Below are 19,210 nucleotides of genomic sequence, written 5' to 3'. Positions count from 1 at the left end.
TGAAGAGGCGACTCCGGGATGCTGGCCTTCAGGGCAGAGTGGCAAAGAATACGCCATATCTGAGACTCGCTAATAAAAGGAAAAGATTAATATGGGCAAAAGAACACAGACATTGGACAGAAGACTGGAAAAAAGTGGTATGGACGACGAATCCAAGTTTGAGGTGTTTGGATCACACAGAAGAACATTTGTGAGACGCAGAACAACTGAAAAGATGCGGGAAGAGTGTCTGACACCATCTGTCAAGCATGGTGGAGGTAATGTGATGATCTGGGGTTGCTTTGGTGCTGGTAAAGTGGGAGATTTGTACAAGGTAAAAGGGATATTGAATAAGGAACGCTATCACTCCATTTTGCAGCACCATGTCATACCCGGTGGACAGCGCTTGGTTGGAGCCAATTTCATCCTACAACAGGACAATGACCCAAAGCCACCTCCAAATTATACAGGAACTATTTAGGGAAGAAGCAGCAGCTGGTGTCTATCTGTAATGGAGTGGCCAGCACAGTCACCAGATCTCAGCCCCATGGAGCTGTTGTGGGAGCAGCTTGACCGCATGTGCAAAAAGTGTCCATCAAGCCAAACCAACTTGTGTGAGGGTCTTCTGGAAGCATGGGGGTGAAATTTCTCCAGATTACCTCAGCAAATTAACTGCTAGAATGCCAAAGGTCTGCAATGCTGGAACTGCTGCAAAGGGAGCAAAGATTGAAGGAGAAAATTATTATTTCAAATCAAAATCTTTTTTTCGAACCTTGTCAATGTCTGGCCTAGATTTACAATTCATTTGAAAAAACTGACCGTCACATCCATACATAGACTAAGTGTGAACAGGTGCTGAACCTTAGAATCACCAACTCCTATACAGTCAAGCAAAAAAGGCAGCACACTGCAGCGCTAAGACATGCAAACATGAAACACAGAAACTGAACTGCATTACTGCACTGAAAATATGAAAAATGAGAGCGTTTAGCGCATAAAAAAGGCCAATTTTATGTGTACCTGATAGCCACTTTACGGCAGTTCAATTTCTGTGTTTCATGTTTGCATGTGTTAGCGCTGCAGTGTGCTGCCTTTTTTGCTTGACTAGATTTACAATTCATTTGGCAACTCATTAGATTAATAAAAGTATGATTATCACGCAAAACACAAAATTGTCTAGGTGACCCTAAACTTTTGAACGGTAGTGTAACTCGCTGTATGAACCTCGTAGACGAACGACACAATGATCATGATGCTCACCACGTCAGGGGGGTTCTTGTAAGTATAAACACGGTGTAGACATATGACCCGCTTACAGAGAAATCCGTTCTTTGCATTTCGTTGGGTTTAGATCCTAGCGATTTCAGTGAGTTATTCAGTTATTCAGTGAGATTTCTCGGTGGACATCCGGAATATGTAACTTTTATATCTCTGTCCCTGATCGGTGCCATTCTACTTAACTTTTCAAGAACAAAAGAGCTCCATGCGGTTTGAAAGTTGCTGTACCAGTTATAGCTGCTATCAGGCGGAAGGAGGTGAGGGGTTTAGACAGAGACTGGCTTTCCCAGTTCAAAGCCATAAAAAATCCTCAGTGAATGTTGCTGGCACACTGGTCTCACATTACAGCTATATAGCAGGGGGGAGGGAGGAAGAGTGGCTTAGAATTCCAGCCTGTGCTGGCAGGCAGAGGAAACGGCAGCTGAGAGCTCTGTATGTGTAATTGAAGCAGTAAGAAGGAATCTGGCATAATGATCCAGAGAGGCTGCAGCTCTGGATGTGACTGGATTAGGGGAATGGATCCCAGGACTCGGGATGTGATGTCTCATGTCGTCTTGGAAGGAGACGCATTCAGTATTTTCTTCTTTTTTAGGTCCGGCTGATGACGTACAGTCATCCTGGCATCCATCAGCTCCCGCTCCACTGTCATCCCTGGCAGAACACGATTGTGGGAACTTAAATAAAATGTCCTACAGTCCCCGCCATCCTAGGAGCTCTGAGTCCAGAGAGATGTCGGACCCCAGGGGGTGGCAGCTGTATCCAGCCTCCTCCACGGAGGATAACCACTTCCTCCCTTTACAACCAGAAATTGATTATCCCCAAGAACAGTCTGACAGTGACCTACGATCAGGGTCTGGGGTCTCCATGGTGGCAACGCGGAAGGAGACTATCACAGACACTGCTGCACGGACCCCCACACGGACCCCCAGAGGACTGAGTCACGAGAGCACACAGACTTCTGTAGGACTGAAGCACAAGAGCGTGCAGATCCCTGAAGGACTGAGTCACAAGAGCGCACAGACCCCTGGAGGACTGAGTCATAACAGCGCACAGGCCCCCAGAGGACTGAGTAACAAGAGTGCACAGGCCCCTGGAAGACTGAGTCACGAGAGCGCCCAGACCCCAGGAGGATTGAGTCACGAGAGCGCCCAGACCCCCGGAGGATTGTGTCACAAGAGCGCCCAGACCCCCGGAGGATTGTGTCACAAGAGCGCGCAGACCCCCAGAGGACTGAGTCACCAGAGCGTCCAGACCCCCGGAGGACTGAGTCACCAGAGCGTGCAGACCCCCGGAGGATTGAGTCACAAGAGCGCGCAGACCCCCAGAGGACTGAGTCACGAGAGCGTCCAGACCCCCGGAGGACTGAGTCACCAGAGCGTGCAGACCCCCGGAGGATTGAGTCACGAGAGCGCACAGACCCCTGGAGGACTGAGTCACAAGAGCGTGCAGACCCGCGGAGGACGGAGCAGTTATCCCAGCAGCAGCCTGGACCAGAACTTCTCCAGAACTCGTAGCGACATTTCCCATCAGAGCCTGGACGATCTGTGGGCGCGATACACGGAAAGCAGAAAGCAGCCGACCGAGTCCAGCAGAGATGTGGAGGTGTCCCTTGTGGAGCGTCTCGAGCGGCTGGCCAGGCTGCTGCAGAACCCCCCGCCTCGCTCACAGAGGTCATATAAAGATGAGGAGAGCCGTCAGAAGAGAGAAACAAAGAAAGCCGCCTGGGAGCAGTGGTACAGGAGGAAACTGGGAGAGGACCCTGAGCCGGATGATGGCTCAATGGATAAATCCTACGAGGACAGTCCTGACCGCGGCTCGCTGCAGTCAGACCCCATGTCTGAGGTGACAAGTACGGTGACCACCGCCAGCACAGAGTCACAGCTGCGCAGCGATGCCTCATCCATGACTGTCGGCAGCACCTCTGTGTCCACCATAGACACCATCAGACTGATTAACGCTTTTGGACCCGGGAGGGTTCTCCCATCATCAAGGCTCGGCCGTCTATATAGCACCATCAGCCTGCAGAAGAAAAACACCGAGGAGACGGTGAGGGGATCGAAGCGAGTGTCAGCGGGCCAGGGGACCTCCAGGACAGAGATGCAGGAGCTGCTAAAGAGTCGGTCCAAGGTAGAGAACGCAAGATTGTGGCCAGGGGAATTGTGAGGGATCCGGTGCAGACGCCGCATTATACAGATCCAGGGCTCATGGTGCCGCTCATGTCACTCATTGTGTCTCCTTCTCTCCTTAAGATGGCGGATGCTGAATCTGTTGCCTTGTCCAACTGTTTATGGGAACCAAGTCCAGCGCTACGACAGAAGAAGAGCAGCCGCAGGCAGAACAAGGGTGTCCAAGCTGGTAGGTTGCCTCTGCATCTGGGCGGGCTGCGTCTGCATTCGGGTGGGCCGCCTCTGTGTCTGGCTGTCAGGCCGCTTCTGTCTGGCTGTCAGGCCACCTCTGGGTCTGGCTGTCGGGCCGCCTCTGGCTTCCAGCTGTCAGGCCGCCTCTGCGTCCGGCTGTCGAGGCGTCTGGCTGTCAGGCCACCTCTGGCGTCCGGCTGTCGGGCCGCCTCTGGCGTCTGACTGTCGTGCCACCTTTGGTCTCGGAGTGGCCTTTTTGGATGTAGCCCCCAAGTTCTTACACTGAGTGTCTCTGGTTCCTGTAGGAGAGCTGGAGATTGTGATGAGCGGCACCAAGAAGAACACAAGAGATGTGGGGACCACCTTCCCATCTCCAGGAGGTGAGCGGCTGATGACAGCAACTGCTGTGAACATGGAGGCGAACACAAGAGCATCAAAACGCAAAGTGACCATAGCAGTGCCGTACATCCCGCCAGGTGGGCGACCTTTCCAGCTGTGCCATACTGGCAGACTGGTGCTATGGTGCCTATTAACCATCTGATGTCTGTCATAATCAGGCTCTTCTCACTGTAATTTCAGGGCTGTGCTGGTTTGTGCCGGCTGAAAACCTGAAATCCGAGTCTCGGAAGGAGAATGAGCCGCGGATGAGGAGAAGTCCAGTGCTGGCCTGGTACGAGCCAGTGACCAGCACCAAACCCTGGAGAGAACCCCTGCGGGAGAAGAATGGGCAGGACCAGATGACGTGGAGAGCAGACGGCCCGATCCACAGCACCACAGTCGTCCACAGCACCACAGTCGTCCCCACCACACTGGACAAGCCCTTCATCAAAGTGTCCCTGCAGGTGAGGGCGGGTGGGTGTGGAGTCCTGAGCGCAGTCCTCGGTCCTGGGTAATTCTCAGTGTTGTGTCTCAGGAGGCTCTGAGGTCTCACCGGCCAGACTTTATCTTCCGCTCCGGAGAGAGGGTGAAACGGCTGCAGATCCTCGCAGAGGAGCGCAAATTACAGAGCATGTTCCAGGATGAGAGAGACCAGCTCTTCAACCAGCCGTCTAGGATCGCGGCCCCCAAATACAAAGGTGGAGACCACTGTGGGTTCTAGGGCAAACCAGAATGATGACCGGATCCAGCACTCTTCACTTCTATCCTCCGCTTTCCCATTCCTCCAGTCTAATAGGCCGCGCTGTAACTTTTCCTCCTGCAGACTCTTCTGTCCCTCATCTTCCTGCAAGCACCAACCTGTCCCTCGTCCTCAGTCTGTCACCCTTCCACTTCCCTTCATGTCACACCCTGTCCCTCTTCCTTCCAAGTCCCACCTTGTCGCTCTTCCTTCCAAGTCCCACGTTGTTGCTCTTACTCTTTCTTCCAAGTCCTACCCTGTCACTCTTCCACTTCCTTCCATCTCCCACCCTGTCCCTCTTCCTTCCAAGTCTCACCATGTCGCTCTTCCTCTTCCTTCCAAGTCTCACCTTGTCGCTCTTCCTTCCAAGTCCCACGTTGTCGCTCTTCCTCTTTCTTCCAAGTCCTACCTTGTCACTCTTCCACTTCCTTCCAAGTCTCACCATGTCGCTCTTCCTCTTCCTTCCAAGTCCCACCTTGTTGCTCTTCCTTCCAAGTCCCACGTTGTCGCTCTTCCACTTTCTTCCATCTCCCACCCTGTCCCTCTTCCTTCCAAGTCTCACCATGTCGCTCTTCCTCTTCCTTCCAAGTCTCACCTTGTCGCTCTTCCTTCCAAGTCCCACGTTGTCGCTCTTCCTCTTTCTTCCAAGTCCTACCTTGTCACTCTTCCACTTCCTTCCAAGTCTCACCATGTCGCTCTTCCTCTTCCTTCCAAGTCCCACCTTGTTGCTCTTCCTTCCAAGTCCCACGTTGTCACTCTTCCACTTCCTTCCATCTCCCACCCTGTCGCTCTTCCTTCCAAGTCCCACGTTGTTGCTCTTACTCTTTCTTCCAAGTCCTACCCTGTCACTCTTCCACTTCCTTCCATCTCCCACCCTGTCCCTCTTCCTTCCAAGTCCCACCTTGTCGCTCTTCCTGCCAAGTCCCACGTTGTTGCTTACTCTTTCTTCCAAGTCCTACCCTGTCACTCTTCCACTTCCTTCCATCTCCCCTGTCCCTCTTCCTTCCAAGTCTCACCATGTCGCTCTTCCTCTTCCTTCCAAGTCTCACCTTGTCGCTCTTCCTTCCAAGTCCCACGTTGTCGCTCTTCCTCTTTCTTCCAAGTCCTACCTTGTCACTCTTCCACTTCCTTCCAAGTCTCACCATGTCGCTCTTCCTCTTCCTTCCAAGTCCCACCTTGTTGCTCTTCCTTCCAAGTCCCACGTTGTCGCTCTTCCACTTTCTTCCATCTCCCACCCTGTCCCTCTTCCTTCCAAGTCTCACCATGTCGCTCTTCCTCTTCCTTCCAAGTCTCACCTTGTCGCTCTTCCTCTTCCAAGTCCCACCTTGTCGCTCTTCCTCTTCCTTCCAAGTCCCACCTTGTCGCTCTGCCTTCCAAGTCCCACCTTGTCGCTCTTCCTCTTCCTTCAAGTCTCACCTTGTCGCTCTTCCTCTTCCTTCCAAGTCCCAGGTTGTCGCTCTTCCTCTTCCTTGCAAGTCCCATCCTGTTACTCTTCCACTTCCTTCCATGTCCCACCATCACTCTTCCTCTTCTTCCTTCCATATCCCACCCTGTCACTCTTCCTTCCATGTCCCACCTTGTCACTCTTCCTTCCATGTCCCACCCTGTCCCTCTTCCTTCCAAGTCTCACCTTGTCGCTCTTCCTCTTCCTTCCAAGTCCCACGTTGTCACTCTTCCACTTCCTTCCAAGTCCCACAGTCACTTTTCTTCTTCCTTCCAAGTCCCACTCTGTCACTCTTCTTCCTTCCAGGCCCCACTCTGTCTCTTTCCTCCTCTTCTGCAGATTATTCTGTCCCTCCTCCTTTTCTCCAGGCCCCCTGTCCCTCCTTCTCTTGTCTCCTGTGTGCCTCCCTCTTGTTTCTCTAGGCCCTTCTCTGTCCCTCTTCTTCTTCCTCCAGCCCCCTTGACATTCTCTCCATCTTTGCTGGGCCTCTTCTGGTTCCCGTTGGCTCTGGTTCTGGATCTGTGTAATGATGCGCACTGGTTATAACCCGTCACCAGTTCATCTCATACGTTTCCCCTCTTTATAGATACCAGATTATTGCAGCAGAACCGAACCATCCCGAAAAAAGAGATGATCCAAAGGTCCAAGAGGTGAGACGGAGCACTGCTCGGGGATGATGACATATGTGCCCTGGTGTTATAATAATACCGGACAGGCATGTAGTGTAGGGAGGAGACTGCAGGGTTTCCATAGGTATCTACAAGCTGAGGACACAGTGCTGGGTGGAAGCTCCAGTATTTATTGTATTCATCGTGTTTATTCCAGGATTTATGAGCAGCTCCCAGAAATCAGGAAGAGAAAGGAAGAAGAAAAGCGAAGATCAGAGTATGAGACCTATCGTCTGAAAGCCCAGCTCTTCCGGAAGGTTAGTGTCCTGCAGTACTACAACATCACCACATGATGGCGGCAGCAGCAGCAGCTTACAGCTGCAGACGAACAATGTAATACTACAGCACTGCCACAAGATGGCGTATACATACACCGCTCAGTTCTGTGTGCGCGGCTGGGAGGACTCCGCTCTTCATCGGTTGATTTTCCTCTCTTGCAGAAAGTGACCAATCGCCTTCTGGGCAGGAAGACCCCCTGGAACTGACCCCTTCCCACCACCAGGAAATGCCTTCTTCCCCGCACATATGGCAGTGCTGACCCCTCCCTGCATTTTTTTTTCTAGATTTGGGTATTTTTTTTTAAGCAGACAGAAATTTTATATTTTTGTGGTTTTATAATTTAAATAAAAGTAATATATTTGACTTCAGTGTTTCTCATCCGTCTCCAGTCACAGCCAGAGCTGCAGCTGTACTCCTGCTTTCCTTCTCGGGCATCTCCCTCCAGCAGAGGGCAGTGTAACCGCAGCTCTGGTTGTGTTTGGAGGATATGGTCGGACCCCATAACCGGTCATGTTACTCCACCGAACATGCAGTAATGCAAGCCCAAAATAATTAGACCAGCTGCAACAGTAAGTGGCCTCGTAATAGATGATTTCCAGTCATTGACAAAAAGCAGAGATCTTGAAAAAAAAAATTATTTATGCAGGATTGATAGTCAACATGGCGGCTGTCGTCCCGTATGATGTGGTGGGGCAGCTGTTCCCCAAGCCGCCGTCGCCCCGTAAGCCAGGGCCGCCGTTCCTCAGACCGCCGTCGCCCCGTAAGCCAGGGCCGCCGTTCCTCAGACCGCCGTCGCCCCGTAAGCCAGGGCCGCCGTTCCTCAGACCGCCGTCGCCCCGTAAGCCAGGGCCGCCGTTCCTCAGGCCGCCGTCGCCCCGTAAGCCAGGGCCGCCGTTCCTCAGGCGGTCAAGCACCCGCTCAGCTCCTTCTCTAGCGCCTGCACGGCCGCGTGACTGAGGAACAGCAGCGTCCCCTGCGGTATGAAGGCGTCCAGGATCAGCTCCATCTTGTCGGCGCGGAGGACAGCGTGACTGCTGTGGGTGAGGAGGCGCAGTGTCTCCAGCAGATACTTCACCATCATCCGCAGCGTCATCTCCGCCAGCGTCCGGTTCTCCTGGGGGTCACAGATCATAGAGAAGCCGAAGAGGTGAACTCCGACCCAGAGCACGACCATCTCCTGGGGGAAGGGCGCCCCCGCTGATAACCCCAGGACCCCAACATCCTCCTCATGGAGAACAACCAGCTCCTCCGAATCAACAGCCGGACGAGCAGAGACCTGACGTCTGAGCAGACACCGCGACTCCACCTGCCTGAGGAAGAGAATGGAGAAATGCATCATGGGAGATGTGCACACCTTGTGGGGGGATCAGTCCGCGAAGCGGGAGGACATTACCGAGCCACAGCCGCCATCTGCTGCTTCCTCCTCACATTCTCCTTCTCTAGAAATTCATCATCCGTCCGCTGCTGATCGTCTAAGACTCCGCAGGTGAAAACTCGCTGATACAGGACCCTGCAGGGCAGACCCCCAGGAGCAGGGCCCACCGTGTGGATGATGAAACCGTAGACCATGGCGCAGCTCTGCAATATATAATGCATCAGTCTGAAAATAACAGCTCCGCGGCCCCCACCAAGAGCCAGAAGCCCCCAGGACCAGATATCACCTGAGACAGACAGGGTCCGACCACTACCCCCAACAAGACCCAGAAGCCCCCAGGACCAGCCATCACCTGAGACAGACAGGGTCCCACCACTGCCCCCAACAAGACCCAGAAGCCCCCAGGACCAGATATCACCTGAGACAGACAGGGTCCGACCACTGCCCCCAACAAGGACCAGAAGACCCCAGGACCAGCCATCACCTGAGACAGACAGGGTCCCACCACTGCCCCCAACAAGACCCAGAAGCCCCCAGGACCAGATATCACCTGAGACAGACAGGGTCCGACCACTGCCCCCAACAAGACCCAGAAGCCCCCAGGACCAGATATCACCTGAGACAGACAGGGTCCGGCCACTGCCCCCAACAAGACCCAGAAGACCCCAGGACCAGATATCACCTGAGACAGACAGGGTCCGACCACTGCCCCCAACAAGACCCAAAAGCCCCCAGGACCAGATATCACCTGAGAGACAGGGTCCGGCCACTGCCCCCAACAAGACCCAGAAGACCCCAGGACCAGATATCACCTGAGACAGACAGAGTCCGACCACTGCTCCCAACAAGACCCAGAAGACCCCAGGACCAGATATCACCTGAGACAGACAGGATCCGACCACTGCCCCCAACAAGACCCAGAAGACCCCAGGACCAGATATCACCTGAGACAGACAGGGTCCGGCCACTGCCCCCAACAAGAGCCAGAAGCCCCCAGGACCAGATATCACCTGAGGCAGACAGGGTCCGACCACTGCCCCCAACAAGACCCAGAAGCCCCCAGGACCAAATATCACCTGAGACAGACAGAGACCGACCACTGCCCCCAACAAGAGCCAGAAGCCCCCAGGACCAGCCATCACCTGAGACAGACAGGGTCCGACCACTGCCCCCAACAAGAGCCAGAAGCCCCCAGGACCAGATATCACCTGAGACAGACAGGGTCCGACCACTGCCCCCAACAAGAACCAGGAGCCCCCAGGACCAGCCATCACCTGAGACAGACAGGGTCCGACCACTGCCCCCAACAAGACCCAGAAGACCCCAGGACCAACCATCACCTGAGACAGTCAGGGTCCGGCCACTGACCCCAACAAGACCCAGAAGCCCCCAGGACCAGATATCACCTGAGACAGACAGGGTCCGACCACTGCTCCCAACAAGAACCAGAAGCCCCCAGGACCAGATATCACCTAAGACAGACAGGGTCCGAACACTGCCCCCAACAAGACCCAGAAGCCCCCAGGACCAGATATCACCTGAGACAGACAGGGACTGACCACTGCCCCCAACAAGACCCAGAAGACCCCAGGACCAGATATCACCTGAGACAGACAGGGTCCGACCACTGCCCCCAACAAGAACCAGGAGCCCCCAGGACCAGCCATCACCTGAGACAGACAGGGTCCGACCACTGCCCCCAACAAGACCCAGAAGCCCCCAGGACCAGATATCACCTGAGACAGACAGGGTCCGACCACTGCCCCCAACAAGAACCAGGAGCCCCAAGGACCAGATATCACCTGAGACAGACAGGGTCCGACCACTGCCCCCAACAAGAACCAGGAGCCCCAAGGACCAGATATCACCTGAGACAGACAGGGACCGACCACTGCCCCCAACAAGACCCAGAAGCCCCCAGGACCAGATATCACCTGAGACACACAGGGTCCGACCACTGCTCCCAACAAGAACCAGGAGCCCCCAGGACCAGATATCACCTGAGACACACAGGGTCCGACCACTGCCCCCAACAAGACCCAGAAGCCCCCAGGACCAGCCATCACCTGAGACACACGGGGTCCGACCACTGCCCCCAACAAGACCCAGAAGCCCCCAGGACCAGATATCACCTGAGACAGACAGGGTCCGACCACTGCCCCCAACAAGACCCAGAAGCCCCCAGGACCAGATATCACCTGAGACAGACAGGGTCCGACCACTGCCCCCAACAAGACCCAGAAGCCCCCAGGACCAGATATCACCTGAGACAGACAGGGTCCGACCACTGCCCCCAACAAGACCCAGAAGCCCCCAGGACCAGATATCACCTGAGACAGACAGGGTCCGACCACTGCCCCCAACAAGACCCAGAAGCCCCCAGGACTAGATATCACCTGAGACAGACCGGGTCCGACCACTGCCCCCAACAAGACCCAGAAGCCCCCAGGACCAGATATCACCTGAGACAGACAGGGTCCGACCACTGCCCCCAACAAGACCCAGAAGCCCCCAGGACCAGATATCACCTGAGACAGACAGGGTCCGACCACTGCCCCCAACAAGACCCAGAAGCCCCCAGGACCAGACATCACCTGAGACAGACAGGGACCGACCACTGCCCCCAACAAGACCCAGAAGCCCCCAGGACCAGATATCACCAGAGACAGACAGGATCCGACCACTGCCCCCAACAAGACCCAGAAGCCCCCAGGACCAGATATCACCTGAGACAGACAGGGTCCCACCACTGCCCCCAACAAGGACCAGAAGACCCCAGGACCAGATATCACCTGAGACAGACAGGGTCCGACCACTGCTCCCAACAAGACCCAGAAGCCCCCAGGACCAGATATCACCTGAGACAGTCAGGGTCCGACCACTGCCCCCAACAAGATCCAGAAGCCCCCAGGACCAGATATCACCTGAGACAGACGGGGACCGACCACTGCCCCCAACAAGACCCAGAAGACCCCAGGACCAGATATCACCTGAGACAGACAGGGTCCGACCACTGCCCCCAACAAGACCCAGAAGCCCTCAGGACCAGATATCACCTGAGACAGACAGGGTCCGACCACTGCCCCCAACAAGAGCCAGAAGCCCCCAGGACCAGATATCACCTGAGACAGACAGGGTCCGACCACTGCCCCCAACAAGACCCAGAAGACCCCAGGACCAGATATCACCTGAGACAGACAGGGTCCGACCACTGCCCCCAACAAGACCCAGAAGACCCCAGGACCAGATATCACCTGAGACAGACAGGGTCCGACCACTGCCCCCAACAAGAACCAGAAGCCCCCAGGACCAGATATCACCAGAGACAGACAGGGTCCGACCACTGCCCCCAACAAGACCCAGAAGCCCCCAGGACCAGATATCACCTGAGACAGACAGGGACCGACCACTGCCCCCAACAAGACCCAGAAGACCCCAGGACCAGATATCACCTGAGACAGTCAGGGTCCGGCCACTGCCCCCAACAAGAGCCAGAAGCCCCCAGGACCAGATATCACCTGAGACAGACGGGGACCGACCACTGCCCCCAACAAGACCCAGAAGCCCCCAGGACCAGCTATTCTAATCCCACCTTGGACAACATCTGCAAAGAGTTTGTATGTTCTCTCCGTGTTTGCGTGGGTTTCCTCCGGGCACTCCGGTTTCCTCCCACATTCCAAAGACATACTGATAGGGAATTTAGATTGTGAGCCCCATCGGGGACAGCGATGATAATGTGTGCAAACTGTAAAGCGCTGCGTAATATGTTAGCGCTATATAAAAAAAAATAAAGATAAAGAAAGATCACCTGAGACAGACAGGGTCCGACCACTGCCCCCAACAAGACCCAGAAGCCCCCAGGACCAGCCATCACCTGAGACAGACAGGGTCCGACCACTGCCCCCAACAAGAACCAGGAGCCCCCAGGACCAGCCATCACCTGAGACAGACAGGGTCCGACCACTGCCCCCAACAAGACCCAGAAGCCCCCAGGACCAGATATCACCTGAGACAGACAGGGTCCGACCACTGCTCCCAACAAGACCCAGAAGCCCCCAGGACCAGATATCACCTGAGACAGACGGGGACCGACCACTGCCCCCAACAAGACCCAGAAGCCCCCAGGACCAGATATCACCTGAGAGACAGGGTCCGACCACTGCCCCCAACAAGACCCAGAAGCCCCCAGGACCAGATATCACCTGAGACAGACAGGGTCCGACCACTGCCCCCAACAAGACCCAGAAGCCCCCAGGACCAGATATCACCTGAGACAGACAGGGTCCGACCACTGCCCCCAACAAGACCCAGAAGACCCCAGGACCAACCATCACCTGAGACAGTCAGGGTCCGGCCACTGCCCCCAACAAGACCCAGAAGCCCCCAGGACCAGATATCACCTGAGACAGACAGGGTCCGACCACTGCCCCCAACAAGACCCAGAAGCCCCCAGGACCAGATATCACCTGAGACAGACCGGGTCCGACCACTGCCCCCAACAAGACCCAGAAGCCCCCAGGACCAGATATCACCTGAGACACACAGGGTCCGACCACTGCCCCCAACAAGAGCCAGAAGCCCCCAGGACCAGATATCACCTGAGACAGACAGGGTCCGACCACTGCCCCCAACAAGACCCAGAAGCCCCCAGGACCAGATATCACCTGAGACAGACAGGGTCCGACCACTGCCCCCAACAAGACCCAGAAGACCCCAGGACCAGATATCACCTGAGACAGACAGGGTCCGACTACTGCTCCCAACAAGAACCAGAAGCCCCCAGGACCAGCTATCACCTGAGACAGACAGGGTCCGACCACTGCCCCCAACAAGAACCAGAAGCCCCCAGGACCAGATATCACCTGAGACAGACAGGGACCGACCACTGCCCCCAACAAGACCCAGAAGCCCCCAGGACCAAATATCACCTGAGACAGACAGGGACCGACCACTGCCCCCAACAAGACCCAGAAGCCCCCAGGACCAGCTATCACCTGAGACAGACAGGGTCCGACCACAGCCCCCAACAAGACCCAGAAGCCCCCAGGACCAGATATCACCTGAGACAGACAGGGTCCGACCACTGCCCCCAACAAGGACCAGAAGCCCCCAGGACCAAATATCACCTGAGACAGACAGGGACCGACCACTGCCCCCAACAAGACCCAGAAGCCCCCAGGACCAGCTATCACCTGAGACAGACAGGGTCCGACCACAGCCCCCAACAAGACCCAGAAGCCCCCAGGACCAGATATCACCTGAGACAGACAGGGTCCGACCACTGCCCCCAACAAGACCCAGAAGCCCCCAGGACCAAATATCACCTAAGACAGACAGGGACCGACCACTGCCCCCAACAAGACCCAGAAGCCCCCAGGACCAGCTATCACCTGAGACAGACAGGGTCCGACCACAGCCCCCAACAAGACCCAGAAGCCCCCAGGACCAGATATCACCTGAGACAGACAGGGTCCGACCACTGCCCCCAACAAGACCCAGAAGCCCCCAGGACCAAATATCACCTGAGACAGACAGGGACCGACCACTGCCCCCAACAAGACCCAGAAGCCCCCAGGACCAGCTATCACCTGAGACAGACAGGGTCCGACCACAGCCCCCAACAAGACCCAGAAGCCCCCAGGACCAGATATCACCTGAGACAGACAGGGTCCGACCACTGCCCCCAACAAGACCCAGAAGCCCCCAGGACCAAATATCACCTAAGACAGACAGGGACCGACCACTGCCCCCAACAACACCCAGAAGCCCCCAGGACCAGCTATCACCTGAGACAGACAGGGTCCGACCACTGCCCCCAACAAGACCCAGAAGCCCCCAGGACCAAATATCACCTGAGACAGACAGGGACCGACCACTGCCCCCAACAAGACCCAGAAGACCCCAGGACCAGATATCACCTGAGACAGACAGGGTCCGGCCACTGCCCCCAACAAGACCCAGAAGCCCCCAGGACCAGATATCACCTGAGACAGACAGGGTCCGACCACTGCCCCCAACAAGACCCAGAAGCCCCCAGGACCAGATATCACCTGAGACAGTCAGGGTCCGACCACTGCCCCCAACAAGACCCAGAAGCCCCCAGGACCAAATATCACCTGAGACAGGCAGGGTCCGACCACTGCCCCCAACAAGACCCAGAAGCCCCCAGGACCAGATATCACCTGAGACAGACAGGGTCCGACCACTGCCCCCAACAAGACCCAGAAGCCCCCAGGACCAGATATCACCTGAGACAGACAGGGTCCGACCACAGCCCCCAACAAGACCCAGAAGCCCCCAGGACCAGATATCACCTGAGACAGTCAGGGTCCGACCACTGCCCCCAACAAGACCCAGAAGCCCCCAGGACCAGATATCACCTGAGACACACGGGGTCCGACCACTGCCCCCAACAAGACCCAGAAGCCCCCAGGACCAGATATCACCTGAGACAGACAGGGACCGACCACTGCCCCCAACAAGACCCAGAAGCCCCCAGGACCAGATATCACCTGAGACAGACAGGGTCCGGCCACTGCCCCCAACAAGACCCAGAAGCCCCCAGGACCAGATATCACCTGAGACAGACAGGGACCGACCACTGCCCCCAACAAGACCCAGAAGTCCCCAGGACCAGATATCACCTGAGACAGACAGGGTCCGACCACTGCCCCCAACAAGACCCAGAAGCCCCCAGGACCAGATATCACCTGAGACAGTCAGGGTCCGACCACTGCCCCCAACAAGACCCAGAAGCCCCCAGGACCAAATATCACCTGAGACAGGCAGGGTCCGACCACTGCCCCCAACAAGACCCAGAAGCCCCCAGGACCAGATATCACCTGAGACAGACAGGGTCCGACCACTGCCCCCAACAAGACCCAGAAGCCCCCAGGACCAGATATCACCTGAGACAGACAGGGTCCGACCACAGCCCCCAACAAGACCCAGAAGCCCCCAGGACCAGATATCACCTGAGACAGTCAGGGTCCGACCACTGCCCCCAACAAGACCCAGAAGCCCCCAGGACCAAATATCACCTGAGACAGACAGGGTCCGACCACTGCCCCCAACAAGACCCAGAAGCCCCCAGGACCAGATATCACCTGAGACAGACAGGGTCCGACCACTGCCCCCAACAAGACCCAGAAGCCCCCAGGACCAGATATCACCTGAGACAGACAGGGTCCGACCACAGCCCCCAACAAGACCCAGAAGCCCCCAGGACCAGATATCACCTGAGACAGTCAGGGTCCGACCACTGCCCCCAACAAGACCCAGAAGCCCCCAGGACCAGATATCACCTGAGACACACGGGGTCCGACCACTGCCCCCAACAAGACCCAGAAGCCCCCAGGACCAGATATCACCTGAGACAGACAGGGACCGACCACTGCCCCCAACAAGACCCAGAAGCCCCCAGGACCAGATATCACCTGAGACAGACAGGGTCCGGCCACTGCCCCCAACAAGACCCAGAAGTCCCCAGGACCAGATATCACCTGAGGCAGACAGGGTCCGACCACTGCCCCCAACAAGACCCAGAAGCCCCCAGGACCAGCCATCACCTGAGACAGACAGGGTCCGACCACTGCCCCCAACAAGACCCAGAAGCCCCCAGGACCAGATATCACCTGAGACAGACAGGGACCGACCACTGCCCCCAACAAGACCCAGAAGTCCCCAGGACCAGATATCACCTGAGACAGACAGGGTCCGACCACTGCCCCCAACAAGACCCAGAAGCCCCCAGGACCAGATATCACCTGAGACAGACAGGGTCCGGCCACTGCCCCCAACAAGACCCAGAAGCCCCCAGGACCAGATATCACCTGAGACAGACAGGGTCCGGCCACTGCCCCCAACAAGACCCAGAAGCCCCCAGGACCAGATATCACCTGAGAAAGAGGGTCCGACCACTGCCCCCAACAAGACCCAGAAGCCCCCAGGACCAGATATCACCTGAGACAGTCAGGGTCCGACCACTGCCCCCAACAAGAACCAGTAGCCCCCAGGACCAGATATCACCTGAGACAGACAGGGTCCGACCACTGCCCCCAACAAGACCCAGAAGCCCCCAGGACCAGATATCACCTGAGACAGTCAGGGTCCGACCACTGCCCCCAACAAGACCCAGAAGACCCCAGGACCAGCCATCACCTGAGACAGACAGGGTCCGACCACTGCCCCCAACAAGACCCAGAAGACCCCAGGACCAGATATCACCTGAGACAGACAGAGTCCGACCACTGCTCCCAACAAGACCCAGAAGCCTCCAGGACCAGATATCACCTGAGAAAGAGGGTCCGACCACTGCCCCCAACAAGACCCAGAAGCCCCCAGGACCAGATATCACCTGAGACAGTCAGGGTCCGACCACTGCCCCCAACAAGACCCAGAAGCCCCCAGGACCAGCCATCACCTGAGACACACGGGGTCCGGTCCCCACTTCCCGGAGAGCAGCGGACGATCTCTGAGTGCGGAGATTTCTACATCACACAGGACGTAAATATAACGTAAAGCGATAATTACATGTAGTGACGTCACAGGTCCGCGGTATACAGAGGTGCAGAAGTCTCCTGTCCCGGTCCTCACAGCGCACTGACGCCGGTGCAGGCGGCGGCCATGACAGCGGAGGCCTGGTCATATGACTGTGTCTCCAAGGAAACGGTGTCACCGGAAAGGGAGGGGGCCTAACACCTTATAAGGTAGGGACAGAGCCGGAAGTTGTGGTTACAGCTGCCGCAGATGTGCGCGGACTGTGGAGGCGGGCAGCGAGATTACAACTAGAACGTCGTCTGTGTAGTGGGCGTGTCAGGGGAGTGGCCGTCTATGGGAACTGTAGCCGCTCATTGGCTGTGCAGCTCCGTGCTTCGATTGGCTGCCAGGCAGTATCATAGTAGTTACTAGATGGTAGCCCGATTCTAACATATCGGGTATTCTAGAATATGTAGGTAGTATATAGCACAGCCACGTAGTATATAGCACAGCCACGTAGTATATAACACAGCCACGTAGTATATAGCACAGCCACGTAGTATATAGCTCAGCCACGTAGCATATAACACAGCCACGTAGTATATAACACAGCCACGTAGTATATAGCACAGCCACGTAGTATATAGCACAGCCACGTAGTATATAGCACAGCCACGTAGTATATAGCACAGCCACGTAGTATATAGCACAGCCACGTAGTATATAGCACAGCCACGTAGTATATAACACAGCCACGTAGTATATAGCACAGCCACGTAGTATATAGCACAGCCACGTAGTATATAGCACAGCCACGTAGTATATAGCACAGCCACGTAGTATATAGCACAGCCACGTAGTATATAGCACAGCCCACGTAGTATATAACACAGCCACGTAGTATATAGCACAGCCACGTAGTATATAACACAGCCACGTAGTATATAGCACAGCCACGTAGTATATAGCACAGCCACGTAGCATATAACACAGCCACGTAGCATATAGCACAGCCACGTAGTATATAGCACAGCCACGTAGTATATAACACAGCCACGTAGTATATAGCACAGCCACGTAGTATATAACACAGCCACGTAGTATATAGCACAGCCACGTAGTATATAGCACAGCCACGTAGTATATAGCACAGCCACGTAGTATATAGCACAGCCACGTAGTATATAGCACAGCCACGTAGTATATAACACAGCCACGTAGTATATAGCACAGCCACGTAGTATATAGCACAGCCACGTAGCATATAACACAGCCACGTAGTATATAGCACAGCCACGTAGTATATAGCACAGCCACGTAGTATATAGCACAGCCACGTAGTATATAGCACAGCCACGTAGTATATAGCACAGCCACGTAGTATATAACACAGCCACGTAGTATATAGCACAGCCACGTAGCATATAGCATAGCCACGTAGTATATAACACAGCCACGTAGTATATAACACAGCCACGTAGTATATAGCACAGCCACGTAGTATATAACATAGCCACGTAGTATATAGCACAGCCACGTAGTATATAGCACAGCCACGTAGCATATAGCACAGCCACGTAGTATATAGCACAGCCACGTAGTATATAGCACAGCCACGTAGTATATAACACAGCCACGTAGTATATAACACAGCCACGTAGTATATAGCACAGCCACGTAGCATATAGCACAGCCACGTAGCATATAGCACAGCCACGTAGTATATAGCACAGCCACGTAGTATATAACACAGCCACGTAGTATATAACACAGCCATGTAGTATATAGCACAACCACGTAGCATATAACACAGCCACGTAGTATATAACACAGCCATGTAGTATATAGCACAGCCACGTAGTATATAACACAGCCACGTAGTATATAACACAGCCATGTAGTATATAGCACAGCCATGTAGCATATAGCACAGCCGCGTAGTATATAACACAGCCACGTAGTATATAGCACAGCCACGTAGTATATAACACATCCACGTAGTATATAGCACAGCTGTTATCGCAGGTCTCGACCTACTCTCTGATGAGTCCACTGTAGAGATGACGTCAAGGCACCGGAGAGATAAGACACAGTACACCAGGGCTGTATCTTAAGTATCTCTAGTTTATTTAAGCTTACACACACTTTTTATGCATTCTTGTGTTGGAGGCGGATTCTCCATATATTAGCTAAGCGTTGGAGTGTATTACTCCCTTCTCGCTACGGTTTCGCAAA

General features: G+C 55.2%; 2 protein-coding genes across 3 annotated transcripts in view; one reads left to right on the top strand and one right to left on the bottom strand.

Moving 5' to 3' along the window:
• Positions 1–7,485, top strand: part of ALMS1 (ALMS1 centrosome and basal body associated protein) — a 39,070-nt gene extending 31,585 nt beyond the window's left edge. For both annotated transcript variants that reach the window (XM_077280381.1, XM_077280380.1), the window contains exons 11-18: positions 1,850–3,384; positions 3,507–3,612; positions 3,920–4,090; positions 4,194–4,456; positions 4,528–4,690; positions 6,762–6,825; positions 7,001–7,100; positions 7,284–7,485. In XM_077280381.1, coding sequence (XP_077136496.1) covers positions 1,850–3,384; positions 3,507–3,612; positions 3,920–4,090; positions 4,194–4,456; positions 4,528–4,690; positions 6,762–6,825; positions 7,001–7,100; positions 7,284–7,328 — 2,447 coding nt within the window. In that variant the 3' untranslated portion in view covers positions 7,329–7,485. The remainder of the gene's footprint in view (positions 1–1,849; positions 3,385–3,506; positions 3,613–3,919; positions 4,091–4,193; positions 4,457–4,527; positions 4,691–6,761; positions 6,826–7,000; positions 7,101–7,283) is intronic.
• A 256-nt stretch (positions 7,486–7,741) lies between these two features.
• On the bottom strand, positions 7,742–17,218 carry AP5S1 (adaptor related protein complex 5 subunit sigma 1). Its single transcript, XM_077280383.1, has 3 exons — positions 17,030–17,218; positions 8,516–8,700; positions 7,742–8,432 (listed from the first exon to the last, which is right to left on the bottom strand). The coding sequence occupies exons 2-3, from the start codon at positions 8,689–8,691 to the stop codon at positions 8,021–8,023; spliced, it is 588 nt and encodes a 195-aa protein (XP_077136498.1). The 5' UTR covers positions 8,692–8,700; positions 17,030–17,218; the 3' UTR covers positions 7,742–8,020.
• Positions 17,219–19,210: the final 1,992 nt, after the last annotated feature.

Source organism: Ranitomeya variabilis, chromosome 1 (assembly GCF_051348905.1).
Source record: "Ranitomeya variabilis isolate aRanVar5 chromosome 1, aRanVar5.hap1, whole genome shotgun sequence".
In the NCBI taxonomy this organism is placed as follows: Eukaryota; Metazoa; Chordata; class Amphibia; order Anura; family Dendrobatidae; genus Ranitomeya; species Ranitomeya variabilis.
This window is presented reverse-complemented; position numbering and strand designations above follow the sequence as displayed.

Excerpts from the sequence above, each read along its gene's own strand:
- AP5S1 (XM_077280383.1), bottom strand. The coding sequence starts at position 8,691 with ATGGTCTACGGTTTCATCATCCACACGGTGGGCCCTGCTCCTGGGGGT. Across the intron at positions 8,433-8,515 it reads CAGATGGCGGCTGTGGCTCG|GCAGGTGGAGTCGCGGTGTC; the intron begins GTAATGTCCTCC and ends TCTCTTCCTCAG.